Source organism: Prunus mume, linkage group LG8 (genome assembly GCF_029339155.1).
Source record: "Prunus mume cultivar Tortuosa linkage group LG8, ASM2933915v1, whole genome shotgun sequence".
Classification (NCBI taxonomy): domain Eukaryota; kingdom Viridiplantae; phylum Streptophyta; class Magnoliopsida; order Rosales; family Rosaceae; genus Prunus; species Prunus mume.
Window position 1 is genome coordinate 23,891,136 of NC_142705.1, and position 19,686 is coordinate 23,910,821.

The window sequence follows — 19,686 nt, forward strand, 5'->3', positions numbered from 1 at the left end:
CTCTGATACCATGTTAACTATGGAGAAGAAGAAGTGCTGAAGAGAGAAAAGTAAAGCTCTGTATATTCTCAGAAATTGTGTTTTTACATAGTTCTTAAATGAACCATGCACCCAAGCTTATATAGCTAGCTAACTCGCTTAATAGATTGCTTAATGACTAACTAAGCACGTGAAGGGCTAACAAACTTGCCACCTCACCAAGGACACGTGTCACTAGTAACATCAGCTAACAATGGAGAGATGAGAGAAGATAGAGCACGGGAGGAGAGGAGAGGCAAGTGGGTGAGAAGAGCGTGAAAGAATAAAAAAATGGAAAAGAAAAAAACATATGTCGAGGAGGAATGGCTCCTGATATACCAGGAGCCAAGCATTGTCCTTAGGAAAATATTGTTCTATGATTGTATATATTGAAAAAAAAAAGTTGTTGACAATATTGATCTAGATACATTAACAAAATATTTTAATTATCTCAAGAATTGCAGGGCACAACTTGAATATGTACCTTTTCAATTATGTTATTTTTTAGGAGTTTTTAATTATGTTGTTGAATGTTGAAATATTCCTGGTTCCGCCCCCACATTAAATATTCCTGACATACCTCTCTCTTATCTCTTTCCATATTTTTCTCTCTTTCCATGCCATGAGAGTGAAATTGGAAATATGTCCTCACTCATACAAAAGAATCTAACATTCTTTATCTATCTTTTAGGCTAGGCCAGTAAAACAAGATAACAAATAATTGGGCACACCTGAAATATTGGGGTTTTTTTTTTTTTTTGGGAGAAGATAAAACATTGGTTGTGGTATCACATATAACACTTCTTAAGCATAGGCACTATCAATGCGGTCTAGCTAAGTGGTCTCGAGTTTAAATTCTCATGATATCTTGTGTATTGTGTGTATGAGAGAAACTTCCCCCCCTTAAACTATTGCTTCTATTTATATTATAAAAATAAAAATAAAAACAAAAAACAAAACAAAAAAAGCTAAAAGGCACTAGCTTCATCCTTTCCCTCATCTTCTTAATCATCGAGATGGTATGCTTGTGTACACTGTAAACCTACTACCATAAGAGCATTTTTACTCATTTTTCATTATTACTATTCAGGCAAATAGTGCTTGCAAAAGACAAGTTCTGCTTCCACTCGTTTCCATGACAAAGGAAAACTACTATTTACTTTAATTTATTTCTATTTTTTATACTTAAACTATTAATTTGGATAAAATTTTCTGTTTAATCATGGGGAATGGTTGCTAGACTAGAGGCACAGTAATCGAATCGGAGTTCTTCCACCATCGATTTTTGAAGGTCGATGTTGGGATTGTTGAGAGTGTAAGGTAGTGACAAGTTTCTGAATATCAGAGAGGTCCGTCTGGAACCCATCTGGGCGAGCGTAGCGTTGATGGTGGAAACAGTGTCCTAAAAATCTTGGAGGTGAGATGTGAGCTGATCTCGTTGAAGGTCCAGAGTCACATCCATGGTGGAAATGGGGTCGGTGGAGGGCTCACCCTTTTTGCCCATGGCCAATTAGGCTATGATTCCAGGTTGATGGCACCAAAAGTCGTAAAACACAGAGAAAGTAAGAACATGTTTGGTATTCTATTTGAATCCAACTTAAATTTGAGTCGAAAGCTCAAAATATCTGTTTGATAGGCCTAGTTTTGAAAACCTGAAGTTAAAAATAACTCAAAAAACCCAATTTGAATAAAGTGGTAAATGGTGCCACATGAGACAACGGTGGTGGAAATCCTTTTACACTTTACAGATTGAATATTGATTGAGATGGGGAATTGAAATCACATTTAATTGGGAAGAAGAAGAAGATCCTCCTGCCAGTTGATCTCATAAATATTCGTATACCGAGTACCTATATATCTACACTGTGAAAATCTCATCTGCAAATTCAACCCTAGCATAGCATGTTCTACTTGTACAATTTGACCAAAGTTTGGCATGTTCAACCCTAGTTATTCTTTTTCTTCCTTTTCTTTATGAATGGAAATTTTTTTGATTTAATTTTGGTTTTATCCTTGAAACTGGAACTGAGGACTACTCAATACTAATTGCTGATGATTCAACAATGAATGGTTGAGTAAGTGTCCTTGAGAGATATTGTCGGACTGAATCGTTGCGTGATTGAAACTGCAATTAGAATTGACGTATTTCTTTGACGGGTATAGTAGACCATGATCATCTGCAATTGGATGATCATGGCGCTTGAGCCGGCTTTCGGTGCTTGGGATTGCTGGCAAGTTCAAACCATTGAATTGAGGGAGCTTTTGAAGCAAATGACTCTTGCTGCTGCTGCTGCTGCTGCTGCTGATATTGGAATAGTCATTAATGAACAACGGTTTCTGGTCCAAACCAGTAGTCCCGGAACAGGGAAACCTATTCGGGGTTGATTGGAGTCCGGTTCCAGTTGGGTTAGAGTATTGGCCATCCGCCAGAAAACTAGTGAGTAATGAGTAGTCCATGGCGTCTAGTAAGTTGGAGAAGGAAGAAGATTTCTGGGGCATGAGATCAGTATTATCAGTACTCATGTTGTGACCAAGGCCGGGAAGGGGACTTTTCAGGCTTGGTAACAGGACATCATGGAGAAAATCTTCTTCTTCTTCAACTTCTTCTTCATGATCGATTGGCGGCACCGCTGCTGAACTTGAGACGTTGGACTTCTTGTAGATTCGACAGAGAACCCAATCATCCAACTGGGAGAGAAAAAACCCAACGAAAGAGTACGTATTGGTCATATTATATACCACGAAGTATAGTTCATATACAGAGAGTGTTAACAGCTCTAAATTAAACTGATCTGCATGCTTAGTTAATTATTCAAACACCATCGTGATTCATGATATAAAGCGAAATCGGGGAAATAATTTAGACTCTGTATGGAATGCATATGTAATGCAAACAGCTCTAAATTAAATGAAGTAAAAGGTATATATAGTTGCTCACCCTCATGGATAAATCTTTGAGCTTCATGGTTTTGCTGGTGGTGGTGTAGTTGTTTGGATTCTCTGGAAGGCGATATTCATGCATGATCCAGTTGGTCTTGATGCCTTTAGGGGGTCTTCCCTTGTAGAAGACAAGAGCCTTCTTCACACCAACGTTCTGGCGTCCTCCTAATGACGCCACGATCGTCTTATCTGTTCCTGTTGCCTTCCAGTACCCTGACGCGGCTGCCCTGTTTGGCCTCGCGCCATTCGGGTACTTGCGATCTCTAGGACTAAAGAAGTACCATTCTTTCTCACCAAACGCAGCTTTGGCTAATTAACGATACATCAGCATCCATAAAGAAGGCGCAATTAGCAATTAATGGCTTAAAGATGCATGTTATGCGAAAAAAACACCTTACAAACTAATGAACCAATGAGGAAATTAATTAATCACCTGGCAATTCCCATGGATCAAACTTGTAGATATCAACTTCCGCGATGATGGAAACGGGTAAGGGTGTGGAGGCCACCTTCTTTGTAAGGTAGTGAAGGATGAGCTCTTCATCTGTAGGGTGGAACCTAAACCCTGGTGGCAGGCTTGATTCTGGGTTTTTCATCATCAAATAAGTATTTCCTTCTGCTGGGGATAGCTAAGCTCAGTCGAAATATATGATATATTTGCTATATATGTACTAATTGAGCACCGGATTTAAAATTAATACAAGGGGCTGGCTTTGTCTGGTTTAGTTTAGTTCGGTAAATATGATAGGCTATAACTAGCTAGCTAGCCTTGGCTCTATGTAAGAGAGAGGAAAATGGTGTGGAAATTAAGTGAAGGGGGGGGATTACGCCTCTCTAGACTCCTATTGTGACAAGACAAACTGGAAATTAAAGACGAGGAGAATTGAAATTTTCGGGAGAGAAAGAAACGAAGGGCTTTTATGGTTGTGGATTTTTGTCGGCATGCGGAAAAAGAAGAGATTAGGCCAAGGGGTTGGGATGAAGAATAGAATAGCCGATGATGGTGAGGGAAAAACAAATCATCTGTTACATTTTCTGAAAGAAATATAATACGAGGCCCACACCACACGCTCCCCTCCGATGTCGTATGTGTGCCAGCTGTAAGGCATATACGTACGTATGTAGATATGCATGTATGTATGTATGTATGTCTACAATATATCCGTCCATTTACACCAGAGTTTGATTCTCCTTACACTATAGTAGTCATATAATATCGTTTTGTCAACAGAAACGTATGTATGTATGTCTGCATGCATGGTCCAATCTCCAATCTCCAATCTCCAATCTCCAAGGGAATGGAACTGTTGGTTTTGTCCTTCCCAAGTTTTGTTTTCGCGTAAAGGGAAGAGAGAAGAGGGAAGAGGGATGAGAGATGACAAAATAATAGATAGATATCATGGAACGGAATAAAGAAGATGCATGGCGGCTGGACAAAGGTCCAAGGATGAGCTTAATCTCTCATGACATCATCAACCTCTTCTAAGATAGAATCGTGACACGTGTCCTTTCATGTTTGGAGAAGCTAGGCCCACAAGCCCATAATGATGAAGCCCCACAGTTCACAAGCAGAAGCTCCTCCTGTGATGCCCGCCAGTCATCAATCATCTTCATCATGCCGTAATAATGCATCTCACCTTGACTTTATTCTTTTTTTCATTTTTCCAAGTGTTCGTTTGAACTTTGAGGTTACTTTTAAAATGCAGATAGAAATATTCCTATCCCCATCACTCCCTGCGTGCGCTTGCCACGAGTACAAGCCTACTGTCAAGTTTGGTATACAAACTTTGACAGCGTAAGTGTTTATGGCATACTGATAGTCTAATATGGCGTTTTTATCGCCCGCATACGTTCAATTACATTACGTATATTAGATATTCCACGTACTCTCAATTTGTCATTCTACACTCTTTCTCGAGTCTTTTAATTTGTCATATTCTAAATCTGTATAATGTATACTACGGAAAAAGCAAAAACAATAATAACTCGTGTTCACAAATAAAGATTAAATTAGTAATGGCTTTTCTTCAAAATCAATGATAATACATTTGAAGTTTCAAAAAGGAGATAATAAATGTGATGTTAAGTATGTCAATTCAAAATGCAAAGTACTCAAACAACACAAGAAGACAACACAAGAAAATAATGGATGGAGCATCTGGGATGATGGGATTGGCTGGAAATCATGCAAATAATTTTGAAAAGCAAATTACATTAAAGTTGTCAGATACAGACGTGGTGGGTGGCATTCCATGAACCAAATTTCTTTCCTTTTTTCTTCCTTCCTCTTCCTTCTTTCTTATTAATATTCTTTATGAAGCCTGCATGTATACAAGAGAAAAAAGAAATCAAATTTCAAACCAGCCAAGGGTGTTTTAGTCTTTTCGCAATCTAGCCAATTTACTATATTAAGAGGTTGAATTGTAATTTGTACTGTGTTTGTTGAGTAATAAGAATAGTTCCCTGGGTACATTTGAGTTGAGGTTGAACGTGGTTCCATCATTGGTATCAGACCAGTGGACCTGCGCTTCCCTTCTCACAGTGCATGTAATTCCTCTAAATTACAAACTTACTAGAAATTTCGAGCATGTGGTTGAGCTTGAAACTCAGTCCTAGCTAAATTCTAAAACAAACTAGAAAAGATTTCCTTACGAAGCAAATTCAATCATGTAATTTGGAGTCGGGACCACTCACTTGTATTCTTTAATGCTTCACCAGTCCTAGTAAGAAATTCAGATGGTCAAGCAGAGGCAGGCAGGTAGCTAAGTAAAGACAGACTTGGAGTTTTGGAGGTATTTATTTGGTGAACATTTTCTTTGGTTTAGGTGAACTTAAGTTGTTGAATCAACGCCACACTATCATGCCAGCTAAGCATTCACATTTCCGCGTGACTTGTCCATTTATTGTGCACCTCCTTAAAAGTTTGACCATGATTTAAGTGTCAAGTTAAGCAGCAACCGCATCGAGTTTCGATTCATTTCACGAGGGAGGGATGTTGCAGTCAGTCGCCCAACTCATCTTAACGGTTGATGTATTATAGGCTCCACATTCATCAACGATTATTTCATTCATCTACAAATTGTGATTTGTTTAACAATGGAAACATCGAGTAGTTCATATCAGCAAGGAAATCCCATGGAAAAAAGATACTTGACAAGGACACTCGCAGCCCATACATAATTCATAGATGTAGAACAACAACAATCAATCCATCCTCAACTTAATTGGTTCCTTCCTTCCTTGGTACCACACGTGGAGGAGTACGTGCGGTTTTGCGACTGTTAATTTTGACTTGACTTTCATCAGCTTTAGTGTTACAGCTACGGATACCAAACAAGAAGGAATACGAATCATCAAACTAATTTCAAGAGTCTAACCTACAAAAACAGCCTGGATGATATTTCTTTCATCAAAGTTTACAAACCCTAAAAGCCACGTGTCCCAACCATAGCAAACCAAGTGTCCACAGCCCTTTTTTAAAAATTTTTCATCATTGAAATACCATAATAATACTGAGTTATGCAAAATGCAGAGATTTACCAGTTCAAAGCAGCAGCCCTAGTTTGTGGACTCACATTAGATCTGCAGCAATTTGTTTGTTTTTGTGCTCATATTAAATCCTAGTTTACTTTGAAATTATACCTAAGAAGAATGGAACATATACCTATATATGTATATAATAATTTCCTACTACATTGAAAACTTTTAGCATTCAAATTGAGCACGCCATGATTTTCCCTACAAGGAAAAGAAAATGCCAACAAGTGCATCCTAGATTTGGGGAGCTCCCACGATGGATGGATGTATGTATGTATGTATGTATGTATGTATGTATGTATGAAGCCAAACAAAGGGACAAATTGGTGTGGTCATAAGATGATGCAAGGTTTTGGGAGCATCTGCGAAGAAAACGAATAACTTTTTCTATTAAGAAAACGAATGAAACCCAAAAAAGATGATTTTACACTACTCATATTAAAGTATTGTTATTCAAAGATGAGCTTTATTTTATTCAACCCACAACGGGCTTCACATTATCTTTGGTTTTATGCACGAGTACTCCTTTAGGTCATGCGTGATGAAAAATAAAGTACCTGGAAGTTCAAATGCTCTTCCCCTGCCTCCATTCCTCTCCTAAATAAATAACAGGTGGCTTCTTCGCCTGAAAATCAAATACTCACATGTCAAAAATGCAAGACCGAAACCAACCAACATACCGTAATGTTTTGTGACAATTGACATAGTAAACCATACTCATGAGCCTTAGACTGAAAAAGACAGATTAAATAACCAAGTGAGGAGTGTAAAATTACCATGGCTAAGGTGGTGATATAAAATATATAAATAAAAAATAGCTCCCCAGATACAAACTTAGAGGGAAACAAAACAGGCTAACCTAAAAGTAGTAATGAGAATGAGCAGCCCTCCGTCAGATATTCCCATTCAAATCCACCAAAGTGATCCCTTTCAATGCCAGGTGATTAATTTTATCACTACTGTATTAATTTAAAATTTTAGTGTAGATTAGGTCAATGATGGGTATTTCCGCAACACCCGGTCTCAGTTCTTACATTTTACCCCAGCATGCATGAAGCAACTTAAACTCCTAGCCTAAAACAAAATGTCATTGGTTGTCACATTGAGTTGGTTAGATAAATTGACTTGGCGAATGGGGTAGTGTTTTTTTTTTTGTTTCTCATAAAAAAAACATATTGGACTGGTCAAAAGCATGGAACAGCATAAAAGAATGAGTACTATAAGTTGATTTCCAGCTGCAAAAGTCTTGATTGTGACGCCCAGTAGTTTTCCACGTGCAGTTCACCTAATCTAATGGATAATGCTTATCCAATGTCAAATGCTCATGCACCAATTTTTTCCTTTGAGACAATACAACATGAGCTAGGCCTAACCAGAAACTACGTCACATAGTTAAAACACTATAGAAAAGGAAATGCAAACTTATTTCAACAATATAGGAGTTTTGACCTTCCTAAATATTACAGTACTGCTGTGCCGGCATTGTCATTAAAAAGGCTTATGCAACACAAAATATCACGACAAAATAAATGCAGTAAGAAGAAGCAATAGAAATGAAAAACATGATATAAAAAAAGAGATCAATTTGTGGTGGAAAAAAACAGTCCACTAACCGTGAATATGAGTAATTGATAAAGGCTGCTCCATAGTCCAAATTAGCCAACCATGGTGAACAAAAGTTTGGTAAAAGTTCAGTTTCAGTATTCCTCTAACAGCACGAAAATCTGCATGTTATATAACTTACCGCGATCAGGCTATGACAGATATTCACAGCACAGAAGCAAAAAGTTTTATTCCAGTCCTTTAACGGGTGAGCATTACCTGAAGTACTATAGCATCAGTCTGCCAGACAGTGTCACAAAATCACCTATGCACCAATTTAATTTGATTGGATGCTGCAGAAAAGAGTGGAAATGAGGGAAGCTTTGAAGTATATTCTTCATATTTCAAGATAAACACACTTTCTTTAATCCATTACTATTTTACACCTATAAAACTAAAAGTTAAGAAAACTCCAAAGTTTCGTCATACAGTCAGTTTAGAAACAATTTCTTATTGCAAACTGTTATGATAATGAGCCAACACGAAAGATACACCAGAATTAACTTTCCTTAAAGACACCAGCTGCCATAGTTGGTAAAGTCCCTTCGAGTTGTACCATAGACTTGAATCAAATCCCGCCGAGTTGCAAACAAATTTCTTTCATGAGTGAGCTGAAGACCATTTTCAAGGAAACATCAATGTGAAGTATCAAGATCAACTTCACACATACGCAAGTGCGTGTGTATTTATACCTATACGCATCTCCTCTACCAACATGTAAAACTACTAGTTAGTGGACTAAAAAGACTGAGAAATCATTCGTATCAGACCATCAAGTGACAGTGACACAGGTCAACTTTGACCTGTGTAACACAATTATAGTTGACTACAATTGGCTAGAGTGGTGTAATCCATCTTAGATTTGAGGACTATTTGGGATCCTCTATAGTCTATAGTTGGGTTAGTGGGCCTTTATGCTATCCCTTGGAAGTTTGTATATGAGATCAGGAGTCTTACACTTTACTTTTTCCCTTTCCTTTGATAAGGATGTAGCCTGACACTCTTCTATCTATGTCTAGGTTATAGCAACTTCAGGACTACTACTTTTCTTTGATAAAACTTCATTACTATATATGCAAGCAAGAAGAAGATACCAAATGCCAGTGTAATTTTGCTCATACCTAAGTGTCACGCTCAAAATTTGTGAAACTTCATGAAGTGTTAAATAAGGAAAACATCATTATTAAATTGTTATGAAGTACTCCGAACAATTTGACCAGTTGTAAGTTTAGAAGCAACTTCAGGACTTATGTAAATGTAATTTCAACAACTACAAAGTAATTTGACAAACTCAAATTCAAGGATCATTTACTGACTTCATGATCTGTATATATACACTTTCATTATCAAGATCATATTATGCAAGCAATTATATAATAACATCCATAACTTCAATTGATGATCATTAAATAACTGTGATAAAGGAATTGTCTAATACTCATAATAAATCCATAACACTGAAGCCCCAAACCCCAAAAACCTTTAATATCCAAAGATCTCCAACTAGGTCAATATTCCATTTTTCCTCAAAATATACAACAGTAAAAAAAATGCATGCAAGGGATTTCCACAAACTACTAAGAATATCCACAAAGACTAGAGAAATCCTAACTGCAAATAATCTCTTTACTTTCTCTCTTCAACTCATACCTGAAGGTTGAAATGCAGGCATTAGCTACTAGTTCAGTAAGTAAACTATGCATGATGGTTTTGATTATTCTTTTTCCAATTACATAAGGCAGATAACTACAACTAATCTAGAAACCATTTCTGTCAAATCAAAATTATACCCATTACAAAACCTAAGTCAAATCACAAATAACACTATAATAAGAAACATGCTATTATTCATAAAAGAACATTACAACAGGGGACAAGTTGTCCACTGAACAAGCTAGACTACTCAACTATAACTACAAAACAGAGCTAAAACATGACATAACAGGAGTGAAAACTACGACACAGCAGTACTCTAATCATTAAATATAACTTTAAAAGAACTACTCCTAAACTCCAATCACAAATAACAGTCACATGTAATTTTCCCATATAGAGATTAATTGTGTTTCAACTAACATATAATTTGCCCACGTAGAGATTATAATTTCTAGTAAGACTTTCCAATACATACCAAAATTATCATTTCTAGTAATATAATCTCCAAACCATTTTCACATTACTATACATACCTGTACCCTACTAGTCACCAACTGCCAGAAAAATACAACACAGTAGCACACAACGGTTGTCACCAATGTATGCTACAGGGAAATTACAAGGAAGTTGCCACTGTAGGATGCCCCTCAGTCAGTTGTAACAGCCCACAAAGCCACCGCAAGTGTGTGTATAGTCATACCCACCAGCCATCACCAACAGCATAGACCATATCAGTGAACTAACTGCAGGATGACTCAGTCCTGGTCGAGACACCAATAACGTCAGTTCAAATATAGCAGTGGAATCGCAATTAGAATTTACGGTTTAGGTGGTGTGTTGGCCTTAACACATATATCCCAAATTCTTGAATAAATGATTTTAAACTAAAATAATGTTTTTGAATCGCCATGAAAGATTTCAAAAAACAGTCAACAAAGTGTCGGCATTTATTGGTGCAAACCAAGATTCAAAAATGAAATCACACTTCCTGGTAATACACAATGGAGGAAAAAAATTTAGACAAAAAACAAAAACTCCTACCAGCGTCCATGATCCACAAGAGATATTTGTTATTAACTTAGAGATTAAAATGGTACAAGACAACCTTGTGCAAAATCACATAATTCAAACCATATTATGTTCAAACTTTATAACTTGAACCTCGGTAAATGGTCCCTACACCTCGGTGGAAGTGTTTCTTGTGGTTATGCATGCACATAGATTTTTTATGTTTCAATTTTCTTCTCAATATTTTGCACTCTCTTGTGACTCTTCTCCTAACCATATTCTGTTCAAACTTATAACTTGAAGTGTAGGATATAAAGTTTAATAAAAAAATTATATGTATAAAAAAGAAAGTTAACACAAGATGGGATGAGTTACATTGAGAAAATAAAGGATAGCACTCGGTTTAACAGAGGATATAACCCAATTACAGCCCAATTTGCGGCAAAACCCATATTGGACTTCAAAGCATGTTTGAGTTGATCCACGAGCCTAAAACATTTCAGTTCTTTGTTTGTGACAACAAAGTAAATAGTTGAGTGCACATTGTGACAGAAAATGTTAGGCACCTGTATAGAGTCAATTGAAACTTGATGCCAAAGGTTGCTGACCAGCCATGACCATGTGTACACAGAGATTTCTTATTTCATTTCAACCTACTGCTCCCAAAAAGAAAACCCCCGCTCCCTTACAACTTTCCTAGTTTCAGGTTGCCGAAGGAAATCTTTTTCCTGATGAGATTTATTGGATATTACACTAGTTTTCATGTCTGGCTGACTACAGTCCAGTTGATCTCCTTCTTTATCAGTTGTTTGGAATGTGGAAATCTGCTTACCAGACAGCCATGACTGAAGCATCTCTTCTGTCCTTGGTTCTGGTAAATACTGTTTCTCTTTCATCTCCATATAATATTTGTAGGCTTCCTCCAACTTTCCATTCAAAAAGAGCCCATGTATCAGCACAATATATGAGCTACGATCAGGATTGACTCCATTCTCACTCATTTCACTCCACAACTTGAACACGTGATCAAGCTGGCGCCAGCGACAAAATTTTCGAATCAACATTATGTAGGTATCAGTATTTGGGTGGCAACCTGTGTATTTCATCATGTCCAAGAGCTCAAACACTTTCTCTCCAGTCCTCAAAATACGGAAGAAGGCATGGTAAGTCTGAATTGTGGGAAGATGGCCTCGCTGCAACATGTCATCAAGGATGTGTCTAGCCTCATCAATTTTCCCGGCCTTGCAGAGAGGTTTGATGAGCGAGTTATAAGTGACAACATTGGGAGCAATACCCTTGTCTTGCATTGTTTTCACGAGATTGATAGCCTCTTTCAGGAGCCTGCGCTTTCCAAGAGCGTAAATGAGCGCATTGTAAACTTTCCTATCTGCCTCGATCTTCATTGCCTTCATCCGATCGAAGAGCTTGAGCACCCTGTTAATGTTAGAGGCTTTTGAATAGCAAGATATGAGACATGAATATGAGACAGCATCGTGCACAACACCCCTCTTGCTCATCTCAGTCCAAACTCTCTCGGCCTCACGGGGACTTACAATGATATTGCACCAACCATTGAGGATAATGTTAAAGCTCTTGGTGTTAAAGGGGAAGACATTTCTGTTGCAGAATAGCAATTGCTCAGCTTCTTGTACATTTTTGTAGCGGCAAAGGGCGGAGAGAAGGCCATGGAAGTCATCCATCCCAGCCACCAAGTTAAAGCGTTTATAAGCGTAGAAAGTGTTGATAGCCTTCCCAACATCATGTACACAAGAATATTTTCTAATCATGATCAAGAGAGTGTGAGGACTGACAAGTGACAAACCTCTCATTTCATCAATCAAACCCCAGGCAGTGTCAAACTTTCTCATTTTGCCCATAATGGAGATCATGCAATGATATTCTCGCAGCGAATGAGTATAGCCTGGCTGCTTTCCAGCCCAGAGGAAGAAGGCGAATGCCGATTCCCAATCGTTGCGAACGCGTGAAAGAACTTCCACCACCAGCTCTGATGAGGCTGCTATGCAACATTCATCAAGCTTACTTGTCATCTCAGACCCCAACGATTTTCGCAGACTTAATATATTCACAATGCTTTTTACATCTCCAGCAAGACCCTCATCACCCCTATGTGAACCGGAGAGTCTCAAGTCGACGTCGTCTAAGTCCTGGTCGTCGTCGTCAACATCATCATGACGGGCAACAAATTTGCTATTAGCTGTGGAACTGCCATCATCTGAGCTCTGCAACTTCGAGTGTGGGCTGCTAGTAGAAGAAGACCAAAGGAAGACCACCGGAGTAAAAGAATGCGTTGGAGCTGAAGATAAAGCTGGGACTTGCTTCAAGGCAAAGGCAGCAGCAATGGACATAAAAACAGAGGCATGGCTAGGCGGTGGTTTATGTAGAAAAATTGTATACAGGGATTTTATTCTGGCCATGTTTCGCAGCATTTCTACAAAGCACAGCAATGCCTATCAACTGTTTGTAAAAATAACCAAACCAATCCTTTAATAATCCTTTAATCCTTTAATACAGGGATATGATGTACCTTTTTTCGGGTGGCCTTCAATTGCGCAGACGCAGACGCAGAGGCAATCAATCCTAAATTTTCAGCCCTTATATCTCAAATTCTGAATGACTTCGCCTTCATACACTATCAATGAGCGACGAGAGTCTCTGTGTGGCAGTGGGAAGGACTTTTAACTTAAGATTATATGCATGATGCATCACTTGACTAGCAACTTGTGCAAGCTCTCTGTTCTGCGCACCCACAGCTGAAAATTCTGCTATGGCCCGCGATCAAACCCACCACCAACTCCTAAGCCAAAGGCCCAAGTAGCAGAAAGAAAAGGACACTTCTACCATGTCAAGTCCAAATGCTATCCTCGACTAGGCCTGGGCATGGATCAGTTTGGTTCACGAGAAAGCTTAACCCGTTAATCATATCAAATTTATACCAAATTTTGGATAAGCCAAAATTGCTACTGATAACTGATACTTCGGGCACATATTAACTGATGCTTTGGGCACGGATCAGTTTGAGTCGATATTCTAAACTTTCATTTTGGTTTGGTTTGGTTTAGTATGGATATTTTACATCGTGTTGGTTTCATGAGAGTTCTATTTTTTCCTGTAACAAATTTTTTCTTTTAAATATTATGATTTTTCAACTCACAGAAGTGATGATTACAATTTAGAAAATGGAAGTGAGAATATTAGCATTGGGCTGTTTTATAATCTGAGAGGGAAATGAGCTAGTTCAGCACAGCGTCACATTAAACAGTTGCGTCATTTCACTCTTCACTAGACGTATTTCCCACCTCACGTAAGCAGAAAGAAAACCAAAGGAAACGAACTCAATGGTTATGGTAGACATAAATTAGGAAGAACAATCCGTCTCTTACAGCCCCACACACACGAACGAATGGTGATACCATTTTGCTTACTCAGCCGACAAAACTAACACAACTAATTGAATCAAATTGTTATCTCAAGAATTGTAAGTCTGAACTAATTACAAATGAAGACAAATTAAACTATATTCTCTCATTATTCCCAAAATATAGACCAAATCCAATTCCCAAATCAACCTAATATCAGTTTATGAGGTCGGCTTCTGAGCATTACCAATCGTGCCGCTCAAAGACCACCGGTCGCCATAAACTCAAAAGGCCACTGAATTTCTTTGCAAGAGGTGATTTAGCAGATAATGCGACCTGCAATTATAACGAGGACACAGCCTCTATGGCACTGCCTAGTGGCCATGCTGCTTCAACCAAGGCGTTATTATACTTGACCTTCTTCACCAATGTAATCTCTTGCCACGGATCTAGACCTGTTTAAGATATAGATGCAACCAGTTTTGACGTATTAGAATTCAGATCTAATTTTATCTTAGATGAAATGTCATTGTCAACTTGCTTAATTAGCTAAATCATAATTGAATGAAACCTACCGAATCCATTTACAAGCAATGTAAATTGGTAAACAAGATCCATGCACAAGAACGGCAGATTGTCCTCCTTAACATCTTGATAAGCGGATTTAGCATCCTCAAGTTTAGTTTCACAAGCACGCTTAGCTGCCTCCTCAAAGTTCCCAGGGCGAACTTTGGCAACAGGTTCGTTTCGGTTAACAAAGCCAGCCTGCATATATAATATGTGGTCAGCAAAACCATGTAGTTGTGTAAGATGAACCCTAAACTTTTCATGCACATTACACAAAAACATATAAAAATCAAGAATGATGAAATACCTCAGCAGCTCTGTCAAAGAAAAATGAAGCTACAAAAAGGTTCCGTTGTCCATCCCCTCCTCCACCGTTCCATACCCCGCCAAAGGTGCACTTCATGTGGGTACATGTTGCTTCATTTACTTTGAGTGCCTTCATAGCTACCCTCATGCACCCCTCAAGACTTGATCCAGATGAGGAAGCCGACGCTTTATAAATTTGTCCTCCATATTTGTAAGAACCTGAACAACATACCAAAATTTCCCAACAAACAGCCTATTAAGCACTAATCCAAAACCAGAACGTAAAAATTTCAATGCCCTGTACTTCACATAGAGCTGCCCACCCACATATGATGATTTTTGACTCATTTGAAATATAGAATACTGTCAATGGAGTTAAAGACCTATAAATTATGACAGTTTTGATATTCTAGAGAATGTAGATGCAGCAGCAATTAAGTATAAAAGTATAAAAGATGATTCTGCTAAAGTGATGAAGAACAAGAATTTGGGATATATTTATAAGAAAGAGCAAATCAACATACCATCATATCCAGCTAAGATACAGGGGTTGCCAGAATCATCAGAAACCTTTAAAATCTCTGCTCGAGCTGCTAGTAACCCGTAATGCAAGTAACTGCATAAAAACAAAATTAAAACACAATTAACCTAGTCACACAATCCTATAAGAGTTATGTCATTTGAAATGATGTCGAGGAAATAAATGAATGCAAAACAAAACAATGAAACCAGAAAAATAAATCCTGACATCATTAAGCAGGAAGAAAGAGAAAAACCTGTGAACATAGAGGTTATATTTTGTTCCTTTAAGAGTCATTTCTCTTACATACGAATCATCTCCATCTGATAACCTCGGTGCCTTTGCAGCATCTGCCTCTGAAATGGCATAAGCCATTTGAACAGATCCACCCCCAAGATCGACTACACCAACAGTATCTGAATACTTCTTCCCAACATTTCCTAGTAGATAGTTTATTGTCACCTGAAGACAAGAGAATGTAAAACAATGACTGCTTTTTTTCTTCTTCTTCTTCTTGGTTATGGATAAGTATGCACATACAAGTATGGCTATTATTCCCCAAATCGTGGGTGTTATTCTCTCCATCTTTACTTATGTATGCTTCACAGATAACAATTTCATAAGTTGGTTTTCAAAAAAAAATTTGGATTGTTTAATATACTCCATTGTCTGCCATAAAATAAACAACATTAAACACCATTGTTTCATCGTTAGGAATTGCATTCAGACTTCCGAATCTTTATCAATTTTTATTCTGTGAAAAAAGATATTTCACAGATACCCAGAGAGCAGAGTCCAGAAGGCAGAAGCAATTAAGGGAAGGTATATAAGTGAAATAAATGAGTGCATAAATTCAAAGAAGAAAAAAAAGAACAAAACAAATTCCTAGCATACCCACTGGAAGGAACCCTCTTGAGTTCCATCAATAACAGTGACGGAATCGGGTTTGGAGTTGAGGCTGCTTCTTTCTTTCAGCAGATCCCGAACCTTTCGAAAGAAAGACAAACAACTATGTCAATTGAGTTTCAAAAATGGAAATGCAGATGAATGGCAGAAAAATTAACCAGATTCAGGGGAAAAAGAAAGACAAAGAAGAAGATAGAGATACATACGGCTTGGAGAATGCGGTCAGAAGCATCGCCCTCCAAAGCCCTCAAGCCAGCAGTAGCCCCAACGCGGACGGGAGTGAAGGAGCGCAGGTCTTTTGGGACAGCGCTTTCGGCCTTGTCGAGAAGCTCAGTGAGGGACTCGGCAGCAGAGCGAGGGTCCTTGGCAAAAGCGCTTAAGCCAGGCGTGACCTGAATGAAGAGCTCGAGATCCTTGCCGATGGGGAGAAGCTGGAGGTTGTGGTCAAAGCAGAAAACGTGGACGCGGCTGCCGGAGCTGCCGGCGTCAAAGATCACGGCATAAGAGGTCTTGGGAGGCAGCTTGCGGTGGTTGCGATTGGTGGTGACGGTGGTGGACAGCTCGCCGCCTCCGCCGCCGCCGGGCATAACGTAAAGGACCATGGTGAGGAGGAGGAGAGGGACAGAGATGACGAGGAGGACGCTCCTGTATCTGTACATTTTGTCGGAGAAGGAGTCGTATTGGGGATTGCCCATGCCGATTCCTCTTCCGCCGGGACGCTTGAGCATCTTGTTGTCGGAGTAGTCGGTTAGGGGGTCGTGCTGGGAATGGGAATGATCGGACGGTGGAGAATTGTTCTGGATCAGAGTCTGAGCCTCGAGCAGTTCAGCCGACGAAGGCGATCTGTATCGGATCTGACCGTTGAGATTGAGGGGCTGCTGCTTCCCTTCCTGTGCCGGCTCCAGATTGGAGTATTAGTCCTGGGATCAAATAATCCCAACTCTCTCACTCCGCCACTCGAGTTACAGACTGCTCTGCCTGGGATCTAAATCTCTCAGTCTATCTATCTCCTCTCCTCTGTGTACAAAAGGAATTGATAAGCAAAGGAGTTTCAGGCAGCCCCCAACCTACAATGCCTTTTGCCTTTTGCCTTTTGCTTCCCAGAATCTATACATATACATACATATATATAGAGAGAGGCCACTGCAGTGCAGAGTCTGCAGAGTGCAAGAGACGAGAGCAATGGTTGTTGGGTTGGGATGTTTGCGGACTTGGGATGAATGAACCAACATTACCCCTCACGCCTCACCCTCAGCCTAGAATTTTATAGCTGCAATTTTACGACCAAAACAAAAAACAAAAATATGAAATATTGCGTAACCATAAACAAATAATTAATCTTAAGAAAAACTCTTTGTGTAAAGTAAAAGTATACACAAAAATAAAACGAATTTCCTAAAAGTATACACATTTCTTATATTTCCCGTAAAGTTCCTCTTTATGTATTTCGTATAGGGCCAGCTTTAGTCATACATTACACTTTACATTACCAATTTCATTATGGTTTCAAACCCACATTTCTCTCAAAGTTTTTTTTTTTTTGAAACAAAGATAAGGGGTATATTCAATTGTGATTTTACTGGATTGTTTTGAAGCTTAAAAGTACGACGGTATTCAATTAAGATTTCTAAGTAATCAATAAAAATCTGGTGGTATTCAATTATGATTTTTAAATTAATCAATACAAGTTCGGTGGTATTCAATTAGGACTTTTAAAAGATAAGAAAAAGTATCGTGGTATTCAAAAACTTACTGATTTTGAGGTATTTCATTAAATGATGTATTGTATGAGATTTTTAAGTGTGTGATATAAATACCAAATCACATAACAAATCTCATCTTCCTATACATGATTCTCATATATGCTCTCATACTTTTTTTTTTCCCACTATTTTTGTATGCTTTCGATTGTACATTAAAAAAAAACTTTTCATAAAAGAGACGATAAAGAAACATTAACAAGAAAGATGATATTGCCTCTTCTGGAGCTAATGGGCATTTTCCAATAGCTCTTCTTTCCTTGTAGACAAGCTTATTTGGAGCAAAATTATATTTTCGATACTTTTTTTTTTAAAGAATCTCTTGCTCATTGTAAACATTTCCTCGCAAGAAGTTACAACCCTCCACAACTCTACAGGTGTGCCCACAAGTTGCTTCATCTAATGCCTCAAAGAGGCTTTTTTTTTTTTTTTTTTCATTTTTTTAATGCGTAGCTACTGCACATACAGCGCACATGGCTAAATATTTTTTCTAATTCACTGTCCCAAAACATTTGGGACCAAGACAAAACAAAAAAAAGAAAGAAGAAGCCTTACCCATAATCTAGAAGAAACGTTGATAAGGTGCAAGGTGTTTTTTTTCACTCCACAGTTTTGGTCCAAGCTTTGACAAAAACTAGGAGTAGTCATGGGCTTGGGCTAGGATTCTTTATTTTGTATTTCTTGGTGCTATCTTGTTTTACATTAGGTGTTGGCGGTTTTGCATTGTTCTAGCCTTTTTTGCTTTTGTATTTCTATTGTTAGTTTCGTTGTGTTGTGTTTCTTTAACGTTCATTCTGGCCATTTGTGGCTATGTTGGGAGTTACATTGTTGATGTCGATGTACTCTCCCTGGACTAACCTTTGATGGTTACTGTGCCTCCATCTTTATATTAACCCTAAAAATTGGATATCTACATCCTAAAAATTGGGTATATTCCTTCAGGTTATGTATTTAGGTGAATGATGATGGGTGATAAAGTTCAAGCAATATAGGTAAAATCATGTAATTGTAATCTATTAAAATCATAAGTGAATTAAAATCATAAGTAAAATCATGTAATTGCAATCTATTAAAATCATGAGTAAAATCATATAATTACAAATCCGGCTGAAATCCATTACATTAAAATCATGTAATTACAATCTATTAAAATCTCAATTGAATACACTCTTAGAATGAGCATTGTCTAAGGATCTCTAAATTCTTACAATCATACATTAATTTTAAGGCCAATGTAGTAAGAAAATCACAAAACCAAATACAATCTCTCTCAAAAGCTTTTTTTACCTCTTTTCTTGAAAAACCTGGGCACCTCTTCAAAACTCAATTTTCTTTTTGCCCCAAATTTCTACAGGAAAAATAAAGAATTGTTGTCATTTTCTAATTGGTTCTTAGGTGTGTTAAATCTTTTTAGAAACTAATTAGAAAATGACAAGTCACTATTTTTGAGTTTTTCTCTCCAAATAAGCTCTATAGGTATTTGTATAAT

General features: G+C 38.0%; 3 protein-coding genes across 10 annotated transcripts; all 3 read right to left on the reverse strand.

The window, feature by feature from the left end:
- Window positions 1-1,739: 1,739 nt before the first annotated feature.
- LOC103338953 (NAC transcription factor 47) lies at window positions 1,740-3,852 on the reverse strand. The gene is made up of 3 exons (XM_008242227.3): window positions 3,392-3,852; window positions 2,957-3,267; window positions 1,740-2,706 (listed from the first exon to the last, which is right to left on the reverse strand). The coding sequence occupies exons 1-3, from the start codon at window positions 3,555-3,557 to the stop codon at window positions 2,026-2,028; spliced, it is 1,158 nt and encodes a 385-aa protein (XP_008240449.2). The 5' UTR covers window positions 3,558-3,852; the 3' UTR covers window positions 1,740-2,025.
- Window positions 3,853-5,974: 2,122 nt separating this feature from the next.
- Window positions 5,975-13,535, reverse strand: LOC103338954 (Tetratricopeptide repeat (TPR)-like superfamily protein). 8 transcript variants are annotated; one of them, XR_016122833.1, is made up of 8 exons: window positions 13,307-13,535; window positions 11,328-13,210; window positions 10,287-10,514; window positions 8,317-8,390; window positions 8,109-8,219; window positions 7,053-7,120; window positions 6,499-6,540; window positions 5,975-6,278 (listed from the first exon to the last, which is right to left on the reverse strand). XR_016122833.1 is itself a non-coding variant. In XM_008242228.3 (2 exons), exon 2 carries the CDS (start codon window positions 13,206-13,208, stop codon window positions 11,415-11,417), a length of 1,794 nt encoding a protein of 597 aa, XP_008240450.3. In that variant the 5' UTR covers window positions 13,209-13,210; window positions 13,307-13,534; the 3' UTR covers window positions 11,074-11,414. The 8 variants fall into 8 exon arrangements, 1 of the variants encoding a protein (XP_008240450.3); XR_016122832.1 differs by lacking the exon at window positions 6,499-6,540; XR_016122831.1 differs by lacking the exon at window positions 6,499-6,540 and having other exon boundaries at window positions 5,975-6,335; window positions 13,307-13,533.
- A 570-nt stretch (window positions 13,536-14,105) lies between these two features.
- LOC103338956 (apyrase 2) lies at window positions 14,106-17,774 on the reverse strand. Its single transcript, XM_008242229.3, has 7 exons — window positions 16,644-17,774; window positions 16,426-16,518; window positions 15,788-15,993; window positions 15,536-15,627; window positions 15,013-15,230; window positions 14,714-14,903; window positions 14,106-14,593 (listed from the first exon to the last, which is right to left on the reverse strand). The coding sequence occupies exons 1-7, from the start codon at window positions 17,163-17,165 to the stop codon at window positions 14,481-14,483; spliced, it is 1,434 nt and encodes a 477-aa protein (XP_008240451.2). The 5' UTR covers window positions 17,166-17,774; the 3' UTR covers window positions 14,106-14,480.
- Between the last annotated feature and the right edge of the window lie 1,912 nt (window positions 17,775-19,686).

Excerpts from the sequence above, each read along its gene's own strand:
- LOC103338953 (XM_008242227.3), bottom strand. The coding sequence starts at position 3,557 with ATGATGAAAAACCCAGAATCAAGCCTGCCACCAGGGTTTAGGTTCCAC. Across the intron at positions 3,268-3,391 it reads TGATCCATGGGAATTGCCAG|CCAAAGCTGCGTTTGGTGAG; the intron begins GTGATTAATTAA and ends ATCGTTAATTAG. Across the intron at positions 2,707-2,956 it reads TCAAAGATTTATCCATGAGG|TTGGATGATTGGGTTCTCTG; the intron begins GTGAGCAACTAT and ends TTTCTCTCCCAG.
- LOC103338956 (XM_008242229.3), bottom strand. The coding sequence starts at position 17,165 with ATGCTCAAGCGTCCCGGCGGAAGAGGAATCGGCATGGGCAATCCCCAA. Across the intron at positions 15,994-16,425 it reads AAGAGGGTTCCTTCCAGTGG|GTGACAATAAACTATCTACT; the intron begins GTATGCTAGGAA and ends TCTTGTCTTCAG. Across the intron at positions 14,594-14,713 it reads ATTGCTTGTAAATGGATTCG|GTCTAGATCCGTGGCAAGAG; the intron begins GTAGGTTTCATT and ends TATCTTAAACAG.
- LOC103338954 (XM_008242228.3), bottom strand. The coding sequence starts at position 13,208 with ATGCTGCGAAACATGGCCAGAATAAAATCCCTGTATACAATTTTTCTA.